This window comes from Capra hircus, chromosome 4 (assembly GCF_001704415.2).
Source record: "Capra hircus breed San Clemente chromosome 4, ASM170441v1, whole genome shotgun sequence".
Taxonomy (NCBI): Eukaryota; Metazoa; Chordata; class Mammalia; order Artiodactyla; family Bovidae; genus Capra; species Capra hircus.
Window position 1 is genome coordinate 115,133,396 of NC_030811.1, and position 20,264 is coordinate 115,153,659.

The 20,264-nt window shown below is 49.7% G+C and overlaps 1 protein-coding gene across 2 annotated transcripts in view; it reads right to left on the reverse strand.

Annotated features, from left to right (window-relative positions):
* The window catches only part of DDC (dopa decarboxylase), a 99,507-nt gene that overhangs the window by 62,131 nt on the left and 17,112 nt on the right, over positions 1-20,264 (reverse strand). For both annotated transcript variants that reach the window (XM_005678877.3, XM_013963104.2), the window contains exons 2-5: positions 15,778-16,006; positions 13,443-13,556; positions 10,481-10,600; positions 2,746-2,880 (exon numbers count right to left, since the gene is read on the reverse strand). In XM_005678877.3, coding sequence (XP_005678934.2) covers positions 2,746-2,880; positions 10,481-10,600; positions 13,443-13,556; positions 15,778-15,978 — 570 coding nt within the window. In that variant the 5' untranslated portion in view covers positions 15,979-16,006. The remainder of the gene's footprint in view (positions 1-2,745; positions 2,881-10,480; positions 10,601-13,442; positions 13,557-15,777; positions 16,007-20,264) is intronic.

A 20,264-nucleotide genomic window follows, 5' to 3' on the forward strand; every position in this document is an offset into this window, starting at 1 on the left:
GACCCATGGACTGTAGCCTGCCAGGCTCCTCTGTCCATGGGATTTCCCAGGCAAGAGTCCTGGAGTGGGTTGCCATTTCCTCTTCCAGGGGATCTTCCTAACCCAGGAAGTGAACCCCCATCTCCTGTGTCTCCTGCATTGCAGGCAGATTCTTTACCTGCTGAGCCATCAGGGCAGTCTTACAAGGAGCTGTATTGAGGGCTTTTTCGTACTCTGGTTTGAATTTGACAGAAGCAGGGGATGCTCATTTGGAAGCACAGCTGGGAAAATGACACCTAGTCATGTCACCTGATGATGATATCACTTTATAAGCGTACTTAGTAAGCTCCTAGTCCCACTCTTATCATCTGAGGCCCTAAAATTGTGTGCAGAATATATAACGATGCTCAAAAGCAGCTCTCCTTGTGGTCTGTGCGTCCTCTTTACCCTCAGAGGAGGAGCAAGCTGATAGGGTTTTATATTTACAACCAGCACCTTGAGCCGGTGCTCCTGGGGGCTAATGCTCACATGAAATGTAGATTCCACTCAGGAGGAGCTGATGGGAGGTGACTCTCCCAGAGGGCACATCCTTGCTCTTTCCTGCCCTGTGTATGTGGCTTCCCTAACTCCTACAGGCTTCCCCAAAGAGCATCCCTCAATAAATGGTGAACCCCTAAAGCCCCACATCAGACCTTGCTCCTTGGAAACGTGAACCCAAAGCCACAGAATTAAGCCTTAGAGCCCATGGCTGTCCACTCAATGTAACGAACCCACCTGACTCCTATCATCTAGGATAGTAGTAGCCACACAGTATCCTTGCGAGAATCTAGAGAACCCCACGGATCACTTCTCTCGGGTGAAATTCCCTCATGAAAACCCTGCTGGGAAAGGCTACCACCTAACATTCATAGCAACTTATCTCAGCATAGATACATAGAGACCTACACATGCATTTTTTAAAGTTTTCTCATGTCTGTCTGGGAAACAAGGGAGAAATAAATAGAAGTGAATAGTTTTCATCCTCTGTGGGCAGCTCTAGTGCCTGGAGTTAGAGTATACACAGAGACAGTCCTCCCGACAAAGCATCCAAGTATGCATATTATATTGATTTCAGGCTACATATGTTTATTCCCTAGAACAAAGCTGTCACAGTTGAAGTGCCTGGCTTAACAAACTCATTAAAAATATTACATCAGTGATACAAAGAACAAACTTTTGGACATCAAGGGGGGAAAGGAGGGTAGGATAAAGTGGGAGACTGGGACTGAAATATACACACAACTACGTATGAAATAGATAAGTGATGAGGACATACGGTGCAGCGCAGAGGAAGAGAAGGTGCAACCTATTCCTAGGGTGTGTCCTAAGTCACCCTTAAAACACACTCCAAAGCACAGTCTGAGCAGGCAAAAACTGATCCCACTTGCATGAGGTACCTAGAAGTCAATTCATAGAGTCAGCAAGTACGTAGATGCCAGGGGCTCCCCCTCCTCCAGGGGTATGGAGGGGAGGGGTAGTGGGGACTTAGTGTTCAGTGGGTCAGAGTTTCAGTTTAGGAAGGCGAAAAACCTGGCAGACGGATGACAGCGAGCGTGGTGCAACAGTGTGACTGTACTTTGCGCCACTGAACCGTACGGTGTGTGGGTTAGTCACTCATCGGTCCAACTCTTTGCGACCTTGTGGACTGTAGCCCACCAGGCTCCGCTGTCCATGGAATTCTCCAGGTAAGAACACTGGAGTGGGTAGCCATTCCCTTCTCCGGGGATTTTCCTGACCCAGGAATAGAACCTGGATCTCCCACACTGCATGCAGATTCTTTACCATCTGAGCCACCAGGGAAGCCTGAACTGTACAGTTAAATATGGTTAAAATAGCATGTTTTATGTTATGTGACTTTGCACAATAAAAAAACTTTAAGAATGCTATGTGGGCAAAGCTAAATCAGCCTTGTGGAACCAAAGCCTCTGGTGGTGCCATTATTTGGGTGCCCTCTTGACTCCTGGTTCACTCGTGGAGCTGCTGCTCAATGCCCTTTCCTTCTGTTCTCTCTCACACAATTGCGTTTTGCTTTGCTTTTTAACCTTTTTCAAGAAGGCTGATCATGGGAACTGATCATGGACCAGATACCCCCACTTGCAGAGATCTCTAAACCTTATAAAGCACTGCCTCACCCTCATCTTGGTGCAACCACTAGCTGGCAGAGCAGCAGCACCAGGTGGCAGGCCCTTTGACCCTGTCTGATGGTTTAAAAAAGCCTTTGAGAACTGACGTGATTGGCCTGAGATCACAGAATTTAAAATAGCAGGGCTGGGACGTGAGCCCAGGTCTTTGAGCCCTGAGCCCCACATGCGGCTCCACTACGCCGTGCTGAAGGCAGCCAGCTGGCCTCAACACGAGCTGGGACAGGTGGGGTCGGGGTGATCTCACGGCACGTTTATTCTCTTTCCACCCTGATCTGCTAAGTTCCTACTGGCAGCCTACATCTTTTCTTTAGCAGAGGTCCCTAGCTTAGTGACACCCGGGGGACTGTTTTTGGATTGAAACGGATACTGCATGGTCTCTAGTTTTTTCTTTTTTAATTTTTGGACACACCCTGAGGCATATGGAACCTTAGTTCCCCGACCAGGGACAGAACCCACAGCCCCTGCAATGGGAGACAGTGTCTTAACCACTGGACCACCAGGAAGTCCTCGGTGTGGTTTTGACTTGACACCACAAACCATTCCACCCCAGGAGGCTCAAGGAGGCTCTGGGCACTGCACTCACCTGGTCAGACGCGTAGGCCACCAACTTATCCATGATGGCAGCCTGCGTCAGCTCCGGGGAGGCGGCCTGCAGGCGTCGGGTCACTTTGGTCCGAGCGGCCAGCAGGGCCACCAGGGTAGCTTCACTGGCAGTTCCCTAAATCAAAGAAAAGGTCAACAGGGCCTTCCAACTGCAGCCAGGGAATCATCTCTAAATGTGAGAGATGTGATGTGGGATCTTCCTATTTTCTTAGAAGATGCGCCTGAAATTGTCAAGCCCGTTCTCCCAGGCAGGGGAAAAGGCTGTGCACCTGTGACTGACACTCCAGCTCTTATTACCAATTCAGCATTGCTTTGCCTGTTTCATAAAATACCCGCCAGCACTCACTGGTGCTTACTAGGCATCCCTGCTGCAGACTTGGCAGACACGTTCCCATGGACACTTCCCAGTCTGGACAGGACGTGCTGGTGCATTTTCCCCAGAGGAGGAAATGGGACCCAGGGCACAGCTGCGGGCACAGCTGCACACACAGCAACTTGGACACACACATTTGTCTGTTTCCACAAAGGGGCTGCCTCTTCTTTGAGACCCAGAAATTGCCCTGGAGGGTGTTCCCCAGTCACTAATGTTACAGGCTGAATCCCTCTCCCTCAGATTTCATATGTTGGAGCCCTAACTCCCAATTTCTCAGGATGTGACCACATATGGAGACAAAATCAATGAAGGGATCACAAAGTCAAAATGGGCCTTTTAGAGGGGCCCGTGGTCCAGGCTGGCTGGTGTCCTCATAGGACGAGGAGCTGAGCACATGTGCCTGCACACACACACACACACACACATACACACACACACGCAGACGTGAGGCCACGTGAGCACACAGGGAGAAGCCTCAGGAATGTCAGCCATGCTGCCACCGTGACATCAAATGTCTCGGCTCCGGATGATGAGACAAGCCTGTCTGCTGCCTGGGTCATCTGGTCTCTGCATCTTCCTTGTGGCAGCCTTATCAAGCTAACACAATGAATGTCAACAACTTATTTTGGCAAAGGAATCAAGGATGCAAAATTCACTCCTCTGAGGGTGGGTAGTGGTGAAAGCGAATATAAATTCAGCACCTACTCCGTCAGCCCATCTAAGCTGCAAACTAAGCTCATTTTTAATTGTATCATCTTCAGTTGGGAAACCTATGTTCAGAGAGTTTAGGTAACTTGCCCCAAATCAACTGTAAGTGAGCAGTATGGTTAGGAGCAAACCCATATCTGTCTGCAGCGACTAGTCCATGTATGATCACGGAATCTTATGTAAATCCTGGAAAAGACCATGAGCTGAATAGTATTACCATTAGAAAGAAAAAGTCTAAAAGGTAGAGTTTTGTTGACTGTGAGAAAGAAATTTATAAAATAAAAACATTCATAGTTCTGTAGAGCTCTGCAGCTCCAATGCATAAATTCATATATACACATCTGTAATCTTAATTCCAAGAAAACACACTGGTCATAGCAAATACCCTCTTCCAACAACACAAGAGATGACTCTACACATGGACATTACTAGATGGTCAATACCAAAGTCTGATTATATTCTTTGCAGCCAAAAAAGGAGAAGCTCTATACAGTCAGCAAAAACAAGACCAGAAGCTGACTGTGGCTCAGATCATGAACTCCTTATTGCCAAGTTCAGACTTAAATTGAAGAAAGTAGGGAAATCCACTGCCTCCTTCATACACACTGACATGGGAAGCTCACCGAAAGGCACGGGCCCGGGGGTGCGTGTCCTTGTCTTTCCCTGACACTCCTGTGTGAGCGCAGCTCACTCTCAACATCACCCTCTGTCAGAGGCCTTGGAATTCCCCCTACCCCCCAGCGTCCATGCTTCTCTGAACCATATTCTAAGGAAAGGCTTGAATCACCACAACAGTTCGCAATGGGTTTTCCTTTAGGCGCTGTCCATGCCTTGAAAGAAAATTCCCCTTCTTCAGGCAACAAAAAGTGATTTTTCAAAAACATGCCAATGAAAAACTGTCAGCCAAGCATCCGTGAGTGCAATGGCTGGAGGAGGCATGGCTTCACTGCAGGAAATCTGTTTCTTTTACTTTAACCTTTGCTTCCCCTTGCTTTTTTCACTAAAAGGATGCTGTTTAGACGTAATGACCTGCCCCAGGGAGCCCTGCCCTCCTGCTTGAATATTAAGCCAAAGTGCCTTGGTTCAGGACCCTGTCGACCTGTGGATGGGAGTGCTCAGGCGCTCACTTGTGTCCAGCTGTCTGCGACCCCATGGACTGTAGCCCGCCAGGCTCCTGAGCCCACGGAGTTCTCCAGGCAGGAGCACTAGAGTGGGTTGCCATCACCCTCCCCAGGGGGATCTTCCCGGCCCCGGGCTCGAAGCACCGACTCCTGTATCTCCTGCATTGGCAGGCAGATTCTTTTGCCACTGAGCCACCTGGGAAGGAAGAGATTAATACAGCCCCTGCCCGAGGCTTGCCATTCTAGCAGGCCATTGCAAGGCTGTTTCGTTCTACTTTGCTTCCTCATCTCCTCTCTCTTTCTGTTATATAAAAGAACTTGGCATCCGGACCCCCAACAAGAAGGCTGAGACATTACTCTTCCATTTTCTTGGCCAGCCAGCTTTCCCGATAAAGACAGATTCCTTGCCTCAACACCACATCTCTCAGTTAATTGGCCTGTAGTGCAGCAAGCAGAGTGGGCTTGGACTGGGTAACAGCTTGGTAACAGGCGCAGCAGACAAGTGGGTCTCTGGCCTCTGCTGGAAGCAGGTTTGGGCCAAGGAAGGGACGGGGCGTCTGCTCTTGCACAGAGAGCAGTAAGGATACCTCTGGTTTCCTGCCGCAGACAAAGGTTGCCATGGTGAGGCTGCGGCAAGGCAGAAAGAACCGCGGTGAACGTTGCCACTGGCTGCTGATGCTGGAGCAGGAACACCCTTTCATTTTCTTAGTTTTCAAGTGTCGCCCCACACGCAGCACGAAATTGGCCTTTCTTCCACGAGAGCTTTCAGAGCCAATTAAGAGACTATTTCCATGGCCCTGTTTGTCCAGCTTAAAGGATGGTTTGCCATTTGACGCAGACACCCATCACAGGGCCGACGCCTGGCAGCTGTGATTATGGCTCTGGGGGGCCAGCATCCCCCCCGGCTGTCACCAGGCTCAGGCACTCCGAGCCCTTGCAAATTAGAGGCAATCAGCCTTGTCAGAGGGAAGGCTGGGCTTCCTGCCTCAAACACAGACACGATCAACTGCTTTCCTCGAGCAAACTGGGTGGACAGGACTCCAAGGGGGTTTGTATTGAGTCTTGGGCTGAGGGATGTCAGAATTAGTCCCAAACAAATGCCTGAGCTTCTGCTGTTTCTAGAAAATGGAAGTGCCTTTGAAGGAAAAGGTGATTTAAAGATGAAGCCCACGGCATCATGCCCATCTCTGGACATTCACACCCCAGCCAAGGGCCAGGGGCAGGCTGAGGGGACACCCTGGCCTCCAGCTCACATGTACACCAGCTTTGCCTTGAACTAGCTCAAGCCCAGGGGCCCCATGCACTATGTTTCTGAACCTTAGGTTGTTGATAACCCAATCCTCATAAATATTTGGAGGTTGAGAAATGAACACAGAAAACAGAAGAAATAAAGCTAAAACACAGCCTAACTCTGAGTGGGTGTTCAACACAAAGTTGGTATTACTATGATATACATGCCTTGGATGATGAGGGATCTGTAAGATTTTTGAGTAGCATCAAATGAGAGAAATCATTTGATTTCGGGCTGCTGAAAAGAATTAAACATGAAACTGTATTTGTCCTGATCTCCAGTGACCCAGAAAAACTCTTTTTTAAAATTGTTGTTTGTTTTTGATCTTTGGTGGAGCTGGAGCATTCGTGCTGAGGCTTACCCAGGTGAGCCTCAGAAGAAAGCTGAGGATCCTCTTAGGGGACTGTTGACCTTCATTCTAGAGCGTATCCTTTGAAATATGACTCACGAGTGAAAGATGTGATACTATACACATTTCTATAGATATTCTGTTTATATAAATTGTGACACCGTAGATAGTCATGCAAATGGAAGGAGACCACACATGTTAAACATACCATACTTAATTTTAAAAAAGGAGGAAATCATGCAATAATAATATTCTCAAAGACTGAACAACAGGAGGACTTCCCTGGTGGTGCAGGGGTTGAGAAGTCACCTGCAGGGAACACGGGTTCAATCCCTGGTCTGGAAAGACGCCGCATGCAGGACAATTGAGCCTGTTTGCTATCACTACTAAGCCTGCTCCGCAGAGCCCAGGCTCTGCAACAAGAGAAGCCACCGCCGTGAGAAGCCTTCACTCAGGGACTAGAGAGGAGCCGCTGCTCACCGCAGCCCGTGGGCTACAGCGAAGATCGGGCACGGCCAAAACTATTTATAGATAAATAAACAGTGGGGAAAGCCCACAACAAAATGGTAAGTAAACCACCACACAGGAGGTCTACATGATGCATTGTATTATCCCAATTCTGTTTCTATTACGTGCATATGTATGTACACACAGGTATTGAAATAACACTGGGAGGGAGCTGCCCCAAAGTGTCCCTGCATCTCTTCCGTTTACCCTATGGATGTCTAGTTTTTGTTAGCGGAAAGGAGATGATGCTTTTAAGTTGAACAGCAGAGCCAAAATTGACGCTGAAGGTAATCAGTCGATACTGTGAAAAATGGAGATAGTGATATAAAGAAAACCACGAGAAATTCCCCCAAAAGACAGAGGAGAAAATGACCAAAAAATGGAAAATGCCAAATAAAAGTGGAAAATGATGGAAGAGGTACCCAAACCGTGGAAAGCTAAAGTTCCTCTAAAACAGAGTATAAGGGACCGAGAGACAAAGACTAAGTTATAGTGGGAGGAAAATGTTCCTGGGTGAGGGAAGCGCTGACTCTCAGATTAACTGGGCTTCCCAGATGCTGGGACATGGGGTCAAAATGAATAGCACAAAGGGAAAAAGTGTATCTTGACAAAAACTGTGGAATCGGAAAGAAGAAGTAGGTCTACCACGAGGGTCCATCTTGTCGTGAAGCGTCAGATCACCCGCAGGGCTGGAATTCAGTCGGACAGAACTCACCACCAAGGTCCCCATGGCAGCCTGCCTCTCTCAGGCCCTGCTCTTTGTTGGCAGTGGAGCCCCAGAGAGTCAGGGACCTGAAAGCCACCCGACCCCCCAGCAAGGGGAGATGCAGCTGAAGGGGCATGGACTGGGGCTGCGGGTAGCAGCCCCTTTCCCAGGCTGGAAGCGGCTTGGAGCTCAGACCTTTGTGTGTGGTTTTTCCCAGGTTGCCCCAGGCTGCATCACCTTGACCAACAGAAAGCTGTCCAAGGTGGCCGAAACGTTTGCCATTGTGAGAAAAGTCACTGTTGCCGCCGTGTCTAAGTCCCGTTCACAGCACCGTATTGAAGCTTTGCATACTCAGAGGGAAGGATTCATTTCCATCAGCCAGCACTCAGAAATGCTGTTGCAGGAGGGAGCGTGCTATAAGCAGAGAGGTGAGACAGGAGGGGACGAGGGAGTGTGGCTGAGCCTGGCCAGGCTGGGCAGGAGACAGACGGTTTCATATAGAGTGACCCAGCAATTCTCTTATCAGTCCGCTAATAAATGGTTTGGTGACGCTCTCAACCATAATCCTTTTACAAGAGCATCTGTGACTGATTTTCCCATCCTGACCCCGAGCCAGGATATGATTTATCTCCACACTGGCAGAAATCGCAGGGCCCCAGTCGACCTGACAGAAGGAGAATTCTCCTCTGCCTTTAGTGGGGGCCGTGCAGCAGGTCCGTTAGTCCTGTTTTTCCCTAGCAGAATCTGCCAATATTGTCACCGCAAACACTTTCATGACCATCCTAATCTTGGGAGCATTCCATAATCCCAACCTGCCGGAATGATGCACAACTTCATTATCAAAACTCTCATCCTGGCCGTCTCCTTTTTGTGAATCTGAGCATCACAGCCAGGACTCCAGTACAGTCAGCCTGTATCATATCTCTGTCTGCCACTAACACCGGTCCTGTGCTGTCTCACTGCCCATCATCACATCAGCCCTCCCATCGCAACCATCAGAAAGAGATCTGGCAAAAGAGTTACTCTGAGAGAGTAAGCAGGCTGTAGGCCACAGGAAAGTCAGCCCTGGGTCATGCCACAAGGCTTGTTTATTGAAGAGTATTTCAGCATCTCTGAATGAGATGACACGAACGCAGCATCAGGAAGACCCGACATGCTTATTCCTGGGCCCACCAAAGACTTATTGAGGGTAAAAGTGAGACTCCCTCTGTGGGTCCCTCTCTCCGTGACGCTGACCCGCACTGGTTTTATTTGGGAAAATAAAAGATGCCACGCTTTCATCCTAGAAGCTGAGAATCCCCACTGTATTTGGAAGAGGGACCCTGCTAGTGTGATTAAGTTAAGAACCTTGACAGGAGGGGGAGGGGGTTATCTTGGATTATCTGGATGGACTCTATCTAATCTTGTGAGTCCTGAAAAGTGAAGACGCTTTCTCATGTCTCTCATTCTGGTCAGAGGAGAGGTGACCTGAAAGAAGGGTCAGAGAGATGGGACTCTGCAGCCACTTTGCAGACAGACGAGGTGCCATGGCACAGGAGTGTGGGAAACTTCTAGAAACTAGAAGAGGCAAGGACAGAGTCTTGCTTGGGACTTACAAGGGGTCAACCCTGATTTTAGCTGTGAGATCCATCAGGCTCCCACCAGAAAGAACTGTAAAATAATAGGGTTAGTCAGCCGATTAACACACTAGCGTGTAAGACCCCCAGTGAGTCGAGCAGTCTTGAGCCTGGAGACGGGCTTGCCCCCATCTCATCCGGCCACGCCAGCAGGTGACCTCACACTGAGGCATCCGGGCCTGAGCTCCCGTCAGCCAAGTGGACACAAACACAGCTGCTGTGACTGACTCTCAGAACCTTTGAGAAGACGATATCTGAGAAAGGAAATTTTTTTCCCAAAGTAGAGGGGGCGTTCCCTGTGAGGGTGGTGGGTTGATTAGTGTCCCTCTTTGCTGCTAGGAAAGAAAAACAGCCAGGCAGTCCTAGTTTCCCGAGTGGCATTCGTGCCATAGATGTCCCGCTGTGCCTGCCATGGCGTGTCCCGTCCCCTGACGCACCGTCTGGCACGTAGACACTCTTAAAGACACGTGCTAGATGAAGAATACACTTAATCATCACATCGCAGAGGCAGCGTCTTTAGGTGGATGGCGGGTCCCCATGGTGCAGCTCTTTCTAGAAGGCTCTGCAGCACTGGGTCACGGCTGCCGCTGCGGACGGCCCTGCGTGGTGCTCAGATTGCGGCTCTGTGGTCAGATGGGTGTGGACTCAGACCCTAGCTGTAGAACTTACCTGCTGGGCATCGATGGGCAAGCTACCTGACTGCTCTGAGCCCTAGTTTCCTCGCCTGTAAAACGGAGGTTGAGGAATGGTCCCTAATCAGAGCGCTATTGTGAAAATTAAGTTTGGGCCTGGGAAGCACTCTGGTACGTGGGCAAGCAATGGGGAACCGCACACGCCTCCGCTGTCGTGTGTTTACCTCTACGCACCAGGCAAGCGACAGCCACCACGCTGCCCACCATCAACGGCGGCCTGGGAGTGAGAGATGGCTGGGGAGCCAAGCCAGACGCAGAGCTTTCCTAGGGCTCTGCTCTGCTCATTCTCCAGAAGAAACAACGCTTGCGGGCCACCTGCACCCCGGAATCCAGACCCCGCCCTCTGCCTTACCTGGATCACCCCGCCGCCTTCTCCAGCTTCTCCAGCCAGAAACGCCTCTGGCAGCTGCAGCATCTTCCCCAGCCAGTCCATCATCACCGTCTCAAGCTCTGTGCACGCCGGGCTGGCAGCCTGTGGGCAGGAGGAAAGGATGAACCACAGGCAGCTGCCCTCAGCTTCCCACCAGCTTGGGATCCAGGGGTATGACAAGCAGGGGAAACTTCTTTACTCCTTGATCAACTGAGCAAAAGGTTTCGAACATTTTCAAAAGGCCCATCCCTGGAGGGGACTCACTCTGAAGGTGTGCTTACACGTGGTAGAGCTTCTGGAGCGGCAGCGGCTGGACCATTGCCCCCAGCAGCCCCACGCTGCCGCCAAGGACCACTGGCAGGACTTGGTGCTGAGAGCTGGTGCCCATAAACTTCCGCTCCGTCTTGCCCCTGGAGAGCCAGGAAGGAGCCATTCTCCCTGGGGCCCAGGTTGGCTGCTGGGGTCCATGTTCTCTGCATGGGGTTTGCAAGTCTCTACCTGCCTCACCCACAGGCTCAGGTCCTCTGCCCTCCAGGGCTTCTCCATCATAAACCTTTAGGGGCTGGTGCCAGAACAAGGGCCTAGATCTGGCTGGATTTCAGAAGCAACGGCAGGCTTTATTCATTCACTGACCTCTAGATTAAAATCACTTGATCCCAGGTGCTATTCAAACATCTCCGAAAGTTTCAAACATGGCCTCCAGCCATGACTGGGGAGGATAGCAGGGCAGGAAGGCACTGACCTCTGCGATGACCTGCCCCACAGCTGCACTGTTCCCAGGCCAGCTTCCTCATTCAGCCGTCTGTTTGTTTATAGAAGGACCTAGTAAGGCTCTCTGGTGGACCCCGGTCCACAGTCACAGTGCGAGGAATGAGATGGGCTGAGTGGAGGAGGTGAAGCCCTGGGAACCCCCGTCTCTGATCTTGCCTTCCAAGCTCTGGGATGGTTCTCCTTGTGCTCAGGAGGGGGTGAGCTGGCCACAGGCCCCACCTGCAGATGAACCAGCCTCTCCAACCATGCGGGTCTCACTGTGGTGCTCGGGGTGCCCTTGGCTCTCACACGTGCCCCAGTTCCCCACATACTGTGGGGCATCACCATCCAGAGGGCACCCCCATCCCATCCTGGCCAAGGCCCCCTCCAGGCATGGGAACCTGCCTCACTGCTCAGAGCCCAGGGCTCAGCCAGTGCCTCTTAGAGACCGTGAGGCAGCCCTCCAAGGCCCCAGGGCACCAGACCATCCTCCGAACAGACTGGGCAGGACAGGTGCCACCACCCTGAGGGGCAGGGGGCTCTGGGTTGGAGTCCGAGTGGAGTCCACTGTCCTGTCTGATGTAAAGAATGTGCTTTAGGGGACTTGTGCTCTGAGGGTCCCCAAGGCCACATGGGCGGCACCCAGGCTGCTCTTCCAAAGAGAAATCCCTGCAACTAAGGCAAGAGCTGAGGGCTGACCCTCCAAGTCTGCCTCTGGGATGCTGAGGCCCCCTCCCCCAGCAACTCTGGGCCCTAGGCTAGAGAGGAGCAATGAGCGAGGGGCCGGAGCTGGGGGTCAGGGGGTAATGGGGGCGCTGAAGCTGGGTGTTTAGGAATTCACAACTTATTAGTGCCTGAGGCCATTATTCAGCACGAGTCCGGAGTTATGAGTCTGCTCAGCTACTTAGCACAAGCAAGCAGGCACCCTGGGCCCAGAAGGCCAAGCTCAGACCCTGGCCTGGAGAGAGACCCTCAAACATTGGCAGCCTTGGGGTCCCTCACACAGTCAGCAGGCGGCTTTTCTCTGGAGCGCTCTGCATGGAGGAAAGCCAGGAATCTTTCCTGTGGTGTTGGGCTGGAATCTTTCTAGGCCTTTTTACAAAAAAGTTTTTATTGGAGCATAGTTGATTTAGAATGTGGTGTTAGTTTCTGCTGTACAGCAAGAGAATCAGTTATGTGTATACCTATGTCCCCTTTTCTTTAGATTTTATTCCCATATGGGTCATTACGGAGAAGGACATGGCAACCCACTCCAGTGTTCTTGCCTGGAGAATCCCAGGGACGGAGGAGCATGGTGGGCTGCCGTCTATGGGGTCGCACAGAGCTGAACACGACTGAAGCGACTTAGCAGCAGCAGTAGCAGCATGGGTCATTACGGAACGCTAAAGAGTTCCCTGTGTTATATAGCAGGTTCTTATTAGTTACCCACTTTATATGTAGTAGCGTATACATGTTAATCCCCAGCTCCTAACTTACTCCTCCCACCCCCTTACCCCCTAGTAAACACAAGTTTGTTTTCTATGTTTGTGATTCTAGTTCTGTTTTGTAAATAAGATCATTTGTACCATGTTTAAGATTCCGCCTATAAGCGATATCATATGATGCCTGTCTTTGTCTGTCTGCCTTCCTTCACTTAGTATGATCACCTCTAGGTCCATCCACAGTGCTGCGAATGGCTTTACTGCATTCTTTTTTACAGCTGAGTAATATTCCACTGTATATAAAGACACCCCGGGGTTGGTGTGGAGGCAGGGCCCATCCCCTGCTCTCGGCAGCGGCACTTCTGTTGGGCTGGGGTCCCTCCTGGGACAGCATCCATAGCCAAGAACAGAGCAGGTGTGACCAGGGCAGTCATGTTTCTCAAACTGCAGATGGTCTAGAAAGCCCTCGTCCTGCTTGGGAGACATGCAGGTTCCCAGGCTTGTGCTGCAGAAACTCCAGGGCCTCTACTGCGGTTTGAATTCAAACCAAGCACCTCTAAACACACCGCTGTGCAGAACTGGCTTTTGGATGTAGACAGACTCCCCCTCTGCTTCCCTGAACTCCAAATTTCCACTCGAGTCCCCCTCTGCCCAGACCCAAGTCCCTCTCTTCCCACAGGGGTGGCACCACCAGCTCACTGCCTGAGTTCCGGGTGCATGTCCCATGGGAGAATCTCAGGACCCACTCCCAACCCCCACCAACACTCACTCACCCAGGAGAAGCCGATGCAGCCGATGGCCCCACACAGCATGTCTGCGAGCATGGCGGGGTACGAGCTGGCCGTGGGGAAGTAGGCGAAGAAGTAGGGACTGTGCCAGTGGGTCACCTGTGTGGGACACGGGCAGTCACTTGGGGCCGGGTGGCAGCCCTGCAGGCAGGGGCCAGGGTGCTTGGGTTTGCCACAGAGAGTCAAGTCTCTATTAATAGAAAAACTTTATTTTAAATTCTGGCCAGAAGTGTCAGCCAGGAGGCTGCCCCTGAGATCCTATCTCTTTGTGTTGAGATTGCTTTTCCTAAAACTGCTCCAAAAAATAGTCTATATCAGAAAAGGAGAGAAAAAGAGAGAGATTTGATCTTTGAGGTTTCCTCAACTGCCTACTCGGAGAAGGCAATGGCACCCCACTCCAATACTCTTGCCTGGAAAATCCCATGGACGGAGGAGCCTGGAAAGCTGCAGTCCATGGGGTCGCTGAGGGTTGGACATGACTGAGTGACTTCACTTTCATGCATTGGAGAAGGAAACGGCAACCCAATCCAGTGTTCTTGCCTGGAGAATCCCAGGGACAGGGGAACCTGGTGGGCTGCCGTCTATGGTGCCGTCGCACAGAGTTGGACACGGCTGAAGTGACTTAGCAGCAGCTGCCTACTGAAGCTTCCTCACTCTCCTGTCCAATCCATTCCCAGCTAATGGAGCAGAAACTTCTGGGTTTGGCAGTTTCATGGAAACCCCGTGAGATGGTACCTGGAGGTGGGGCCTCTGGAGGGGAAGTAAGGGGTTGGATGCGATGGAAAGGGTGGACCCTCTGCACAAAAGAAAGGCCGGGATGAGAACCTCCCAGGATCTGAATCTGTGGGAACCCTGACCTTGGATGCCCAGGCTTCGCTCCATGAGAAGAGGATGCTTCTGTCCAAGCTGCAGGCGGTGGGATCTGCCACTGCAGAGAGGCTGGGACAGCCCTGGGTCTGACATTTAGCTGCACTCCTGGGAGGGATTTTGTGCTGAGTGGCTTGTCGCATTTGCACAACCTCTGGGCCGGTGAGAACCAGAATCCCGCTCTCTGCTCAAAGCGCAAATGTCACAGGAACTCCTGGGAGGAGGAGAGTGGGGAGGTGCCCTGGGCTTAAGGGACCCGCCAGGGGACCCCATGGGCAGGGGCGCCTCACCCCGAGTGTCAGGGTCTGAAATTCCAGGCCCTGGGCTCCTGCCTAGAGCTGAGGGGGTGAGGCTGAGGGTCTGAGACCCCTTCCACAGCAGTGACGGTGCCTTTAGGTGAGTCCAAGGAAAATCTCACTATGCAAGCATGAAGCTGCAGTGGAGTTTCCTTTGAACTTGAGCTGTCTGCTTCCCTGCAAGCGACTCTTGGGAGACGACTGTCCTGGGTGCTCCCCACCTCTGTCTGCAGCCCCGAGTGTACCCCATACCCAGGCTCACGGACCACAGAAAAAGAGGCCCACTTTGCTGGTCCACGCTGCACAGTCTCAGATAAAATATACATTTTTTCTGTGCACTGATCACCCCTCTGCTGATTTAACTTATTTGAAACTAACCATCTCTCTCACATCCCAGGGTCTTAGGGCAGGGGATTGACCTTGTAACTGAGCAGGACCCTATGGGGCTGGGAACAGATCCCTCCCCCATAGCCTTTGAGGTGGCTCCTCTCTGAAGTACCCAGATAATAGTATCTGACGTGCACTTCCTGCGTTGTTTTACAGATGATAAAACCCTCACCACATGGAAGAAGTCAGTTACTTGGTGACCATGAGCACATAGCTCCCAGCCTCTCGGCACCTGAGGATTGATCACGTGAACCCCTGTGATCCTACCCCGTGACCTCACCATCAACCAACAAGAGGAGGAGCTAGCTGATCACTACCCTGAGACTTTAACAGTGCTTTCCAGAAACCCCCCGGGAGTTCGGGTGTTTTGAACATTAGCTGTCTGGACTCCTTGCTGCAGTAAATACTGCACTATCCTTCACCACAACCTGGTGTCAATTGAGTGGCTTTACTGCCCAAGGGCCAGTGGACCCAGGCTGGCTCAGTAACAAGCTAGGCAGCTGGAGGGAAATCATGGTCACCGCCTTTGGAGCCCACACGATCTGCATTGCAGTCCTGCTTCCATCACTTACTAGCTGTGTGACCTTAGGCAGATCACTCAACCTCTCTGGGCTTCCGTTGTCTCAGCTACAAAAGAGAAATAACAAAGTTTCTCCCCAAGAAAATGACTGTGAGGATTAGGGGCAATGATCCAAGTGCATTGCCTGATACCCAGCAGGTACTGAACTGACAGCTGCCCTCCCCTTCTTCAACCATGGATGCAGGCTTACCCCCGGCATGATGATCTTCTCGACGTCCTCAATGATGGCCTCGAATGTCTCTGGCTCCTGCGGGGCGGTGGTGGGGATCAGGGAGCGCAGGTAGCCTGGACACACGTCAGGGAACACCTGGCGCCCCTCGATGCCCTCCAGGTAGTCAGCCATGTAATCCACCATTTCCTTGCCCCGCCTGCGGAACTCGCTTGCATTCATGGTGACTGGCCTTCCTCAGACGCAAAAGCTGCACAGAGAGAAAAGAAATCAGTTGCAGATGTGACGATGCTTCACCTGTAGTGGAGCAGATCCAAGCCAACCACTGGGGCTGCCTGGGCAGAGAACCAGACACCCCAGAGTCCACCCAGACTCCAAGTCAGGAACACTTTCCTATGTCCAGATGGGGTAGAAGTAACCCTGGATTTGGAGACTGTAGCAGAGTACTTATTCTGCTATTCACCAGCTGCTCAGCTAGACACAATGCCACGTCTCTGTCTCATTTCTCTTTCCATCTGTATCAGGAAATGGACCAGGCACACATTTATTTCCATAATAACAAGCCTTGGTTTCCAAATCTTGCCTTATTCTTCATGGGCTGTGGGACAGAGACTCTGAGTCTCTCTTTATCTGAGAAAAGCAGATGACCGTGCTGATCTTTCCGGAAGGTAGAAAGGCAGTCACATGGCCTGTGTTCAGCATGAGCGGAGCCTGGATAGGATAAGGCCCATCAGCAAGGCTTCTTTCTATATCTTGACTTTCTATATCATCACCAGATGGAACCACACCTCTGCATGCAACCCGCTTCTTTCCTCATCACATAATAACATCCAGATGACCCCGGTCCTCTGTGGTGGTAATATTCCATAGAGTCCATGAACTCTGAATTACCAGACCTTTCCCAGGGGAAATCAAGGTTACATTTCTGCACATTTCTAGTCACGTTTTTGTCAATCAATCAACACATAATCTCTTTTCTGTGCCCTTTCGTGTGTTAGTCGCTCAGTTGTGTCCAACTCTTTGAGACCCCACAGACTAGAGCCCACCAGGCTCCACTGTCCATGGAATTCTACTGGCAAGAGGGGGCAGCCATTCCCTTCTCCAGAGGATCTTCCCAACCCAGGGACCGAACCGAGGTATTCCACATTGCAGGCGGATTCTTTACCATCTGAGCCTTCAGGGAAGCCCCAAGAAAGCTGGAATTAGCTCTGATTTGTAACCAGGCCTATTGAATCCTACTACTGTTGTCCAGAGACATCACCATTTGTCGTTTGAAATCAGGCATGTATGCATGCTAAGTCACTTCAGTTGTGCTGGACTCTTTGCTACCATATGGACTATAGCCCACCAGGCTCCTCTGTCCGTGGGATTCTCCTGGCAAGAATATTGGAGTGGATTGCCATTTTCTTCTCTAGGGGATCTTCACCACCCAGGAGTCAAACCCGTGTCTTTATGTCTCCTGCGTTGGCAGGCAGGTTCTTTACCCCTGGCACCACCTGGGAAGCCCTATTTCCTTTTAAATACACTTTATTTAATACACCTTGGCCCCATTGACTTTGAACTTCTGGCCAACAACTCTCTACCTCATGAATGTCGCTTGTCTAACACATGTGTTTTCTCCCTAAGGCACCTCACAGCCTTCTTGCATGTAGGACTGTCAGCACTATATTTGGGGGCCGTTTTTAACAGGTAACCAAGAATAACATAAAGACACAGAAGTAATTAGACCACTGGCTGAAGCAACTAGGCAGAGCGTTGCCTTATTAGATTCTGCTGGCAACAAGCACCTTGGGCAATTTAAATTTTTTATCCTTTTATGTACGTGCGCCCAAGAATGATCAAAAAGGCACCATTGTGGCGATTAATAATACAAATGAATTGTTGGAAACAGTTGCACCTGCATATAGAAAATCTGTGAGTGGGAAGCATGGACTATATTTTCCAAACTGGAAATGTGAACCACACAAAGAAAGAAAAATATCCATCTAGAATCCCACCACTCAAAAATTCTGGCACACACCCTTCCACGTTGTGTCTTTTAAGAGACAATTGTAGGCTAAGTCATGGATACATTTCTTAATTCTAATAGTTCAAAGATTCATACATGAAGATTGGTTTTCCTGTGGGAGTAAGTGTTGGGAGATGCTTCTACAAGCCATTGTATCTGGCTGATGACCTTGAGATCATGTTCTCAGCACGTCTTCCATTGTTTTCCATCATCTATGTTGCTTTTCTTTCTTTTTTTGTGACAATTTTAATGTTAAACATGTAAAGATAGGTTTTACTCAAGACTGTTGAGTAAAGGAGAGGGAGACTGTCTCCCAAATACAACAGGGGTCAGTGGGGATTTCCAAAGACAGGTAGAGTTAGGAAGCAGATGCTACTTTACTAAGAATGGTTTGGCTGGGTGTCCAGGTGGAGGAAGAAGAGCAGAATTGTATCCCAAGGGTAGAAGCTTCCTTGGTAAACCAACTTAGCATGATTTTCTGTACAGCTGGGCTCAGCTCCCTGAGGAGCAAACCTGCACTCAGAAGCGGGCTCAGAGAAGCCTGACTGAGTCTGGCTGAGGAGAGTGTGTCTGTAACGAGGAATCAGCCTGATGGCGCCTCTCCTCTCTTGGCCTTCTGTCCAAAGTTCTCTGTTCAGATATCCTCCGTGAATAGTATAGAAGGCACGCATGGAAGGTTCCAGGCTCCATCAAGGTTACTGACTGGGTCAAACCTCTACATCCAAATGACTGTGTGAAGTGAAGTGAAGTGAAGTTGCTCAGTCGTGTCTGACTCTTTGCGACCCCATGGTGTATAGCCTATCAGGCTCCTCCGTCCATGGGATTTTCCAGGCAAGCGTGCTGGAGTGGATTGCCATTTCCTTCTCCAGGGGACACATTTTTCACATAGTGAAAATCTGAGTGACAGTGACTGGATATGATATAGGATTTGACTCTAAATTTCAGCAACAGCAAAGGCTAAAATAATAGCATGAGAAACACCAGACTGAGTCTTTGAGTTTCCACTGCACCTTTGTGTTTCATAAGCTGCAGGTCAAGGGAGCTTATCCAAAATATCGTGGCCAGAGCTTCCACAGGCTGTTAGTGCGAAGCCATGAAGCCTTCCTTCTGTGTACACTTTCAGGTTCATAATTCCTTGGGCCTGAAGGCTTCTAAATTTATTTTCAATTAGAACAACTCTGATTACGTCAAATGTCACACATAGAGTAAAACTAGGTTTTACTTCAAATTGACATATTTTAAATTGACTTGATTCAAATTCAACCAAAATTGCATCAAACAGATGATCTTTTTGCTAGCTTGTTTTCTTTCACGAAGTAATTATGAGTACATTTCCCAGGCTGATAAATACTTTTCTATTGCTTGATTTCTTCCAATTGCATAGTGTTCCACAGGGTGAATGTGCTGTATCCACAGCGCACATCACTATTGTTGACTATCTGCATCATCTCTGGTTATCACCTACGTTAGTGGGGACAGCTGGTGTAACCTGACGGCCAACCCTGCATCATAAAGAGCTAAAAGACTGCAGAGCATGACATAGATGCCACTGAGGTTTCATTTTCCTCGACTGAAAACAAACACCGTAATAAAGCTCTATCTCAAATAATTCTTATGATTATTAGATAAGTACATGGGAACAGCTGAGGAAAAGAGGCACAAAATAAGCATTCAATACACGTTGTTAGATTTTCTATAAAGCACTGAAATATACAACCTCAATCTTTTGTTTCTTCAGTTTGTTTTGTGTCAAAAATTTAAGAAAAGCATTTATTCTACAACTTCTTTAGAACAAATTATTGTAGAGATACATATTTTGTGTGCACGCTCAGTCATCCCATCATGAGAGAGTCATTCCACTCTCTGCCACCCCATGACTGCAGCCTGCCAGGCTCCTCTGTCCATGGGATTTCCCAGGCAAGAGTACTGGAATGGGCTGCCATTTCCTCCTCCAGGGGATCTTCCCAACCCAGGGATGGAACTCAAGTCCTCTAGGTCTCCTGTATCCATTGGCAAGTGGATTCTTTACCGCTGGGCCACCTGGTTAAAATTATATGGCCAGACTTGTCTCCAGAAAATATTTTTGCCAAATTACTCACAGGGACTGTATGAAAACTCTAGATTTGCCACACGATAGCAAACACTGGGCTTGAGGTACATTTTAAGCTTTGCCAGTCAGGCAAAGTTTCATGATTTCCTTTTACTTTGATTTATGAAGACAAATAGTTTTCTCACATGACTTTGGATAGTGGTGTGAGATTTCTTTTCTTGGATTTTCTTTGTAATGAACTGCTTGTTCATTACATTTTTTTCTACTAGGATGTTAGATGTTTTCTTATTTAATTGCAAGAGCACTAATATAATAAATACTTGCACCCTATAATAAATACTTGTACCCTATGTGTGATATATTTTGCAGACATTTTCCTCATTTTTATTTGATCTAGTTTTGCTTTCAATTTTATTCTGACCTATAAGAATTCTAATGTATTCAGATCTC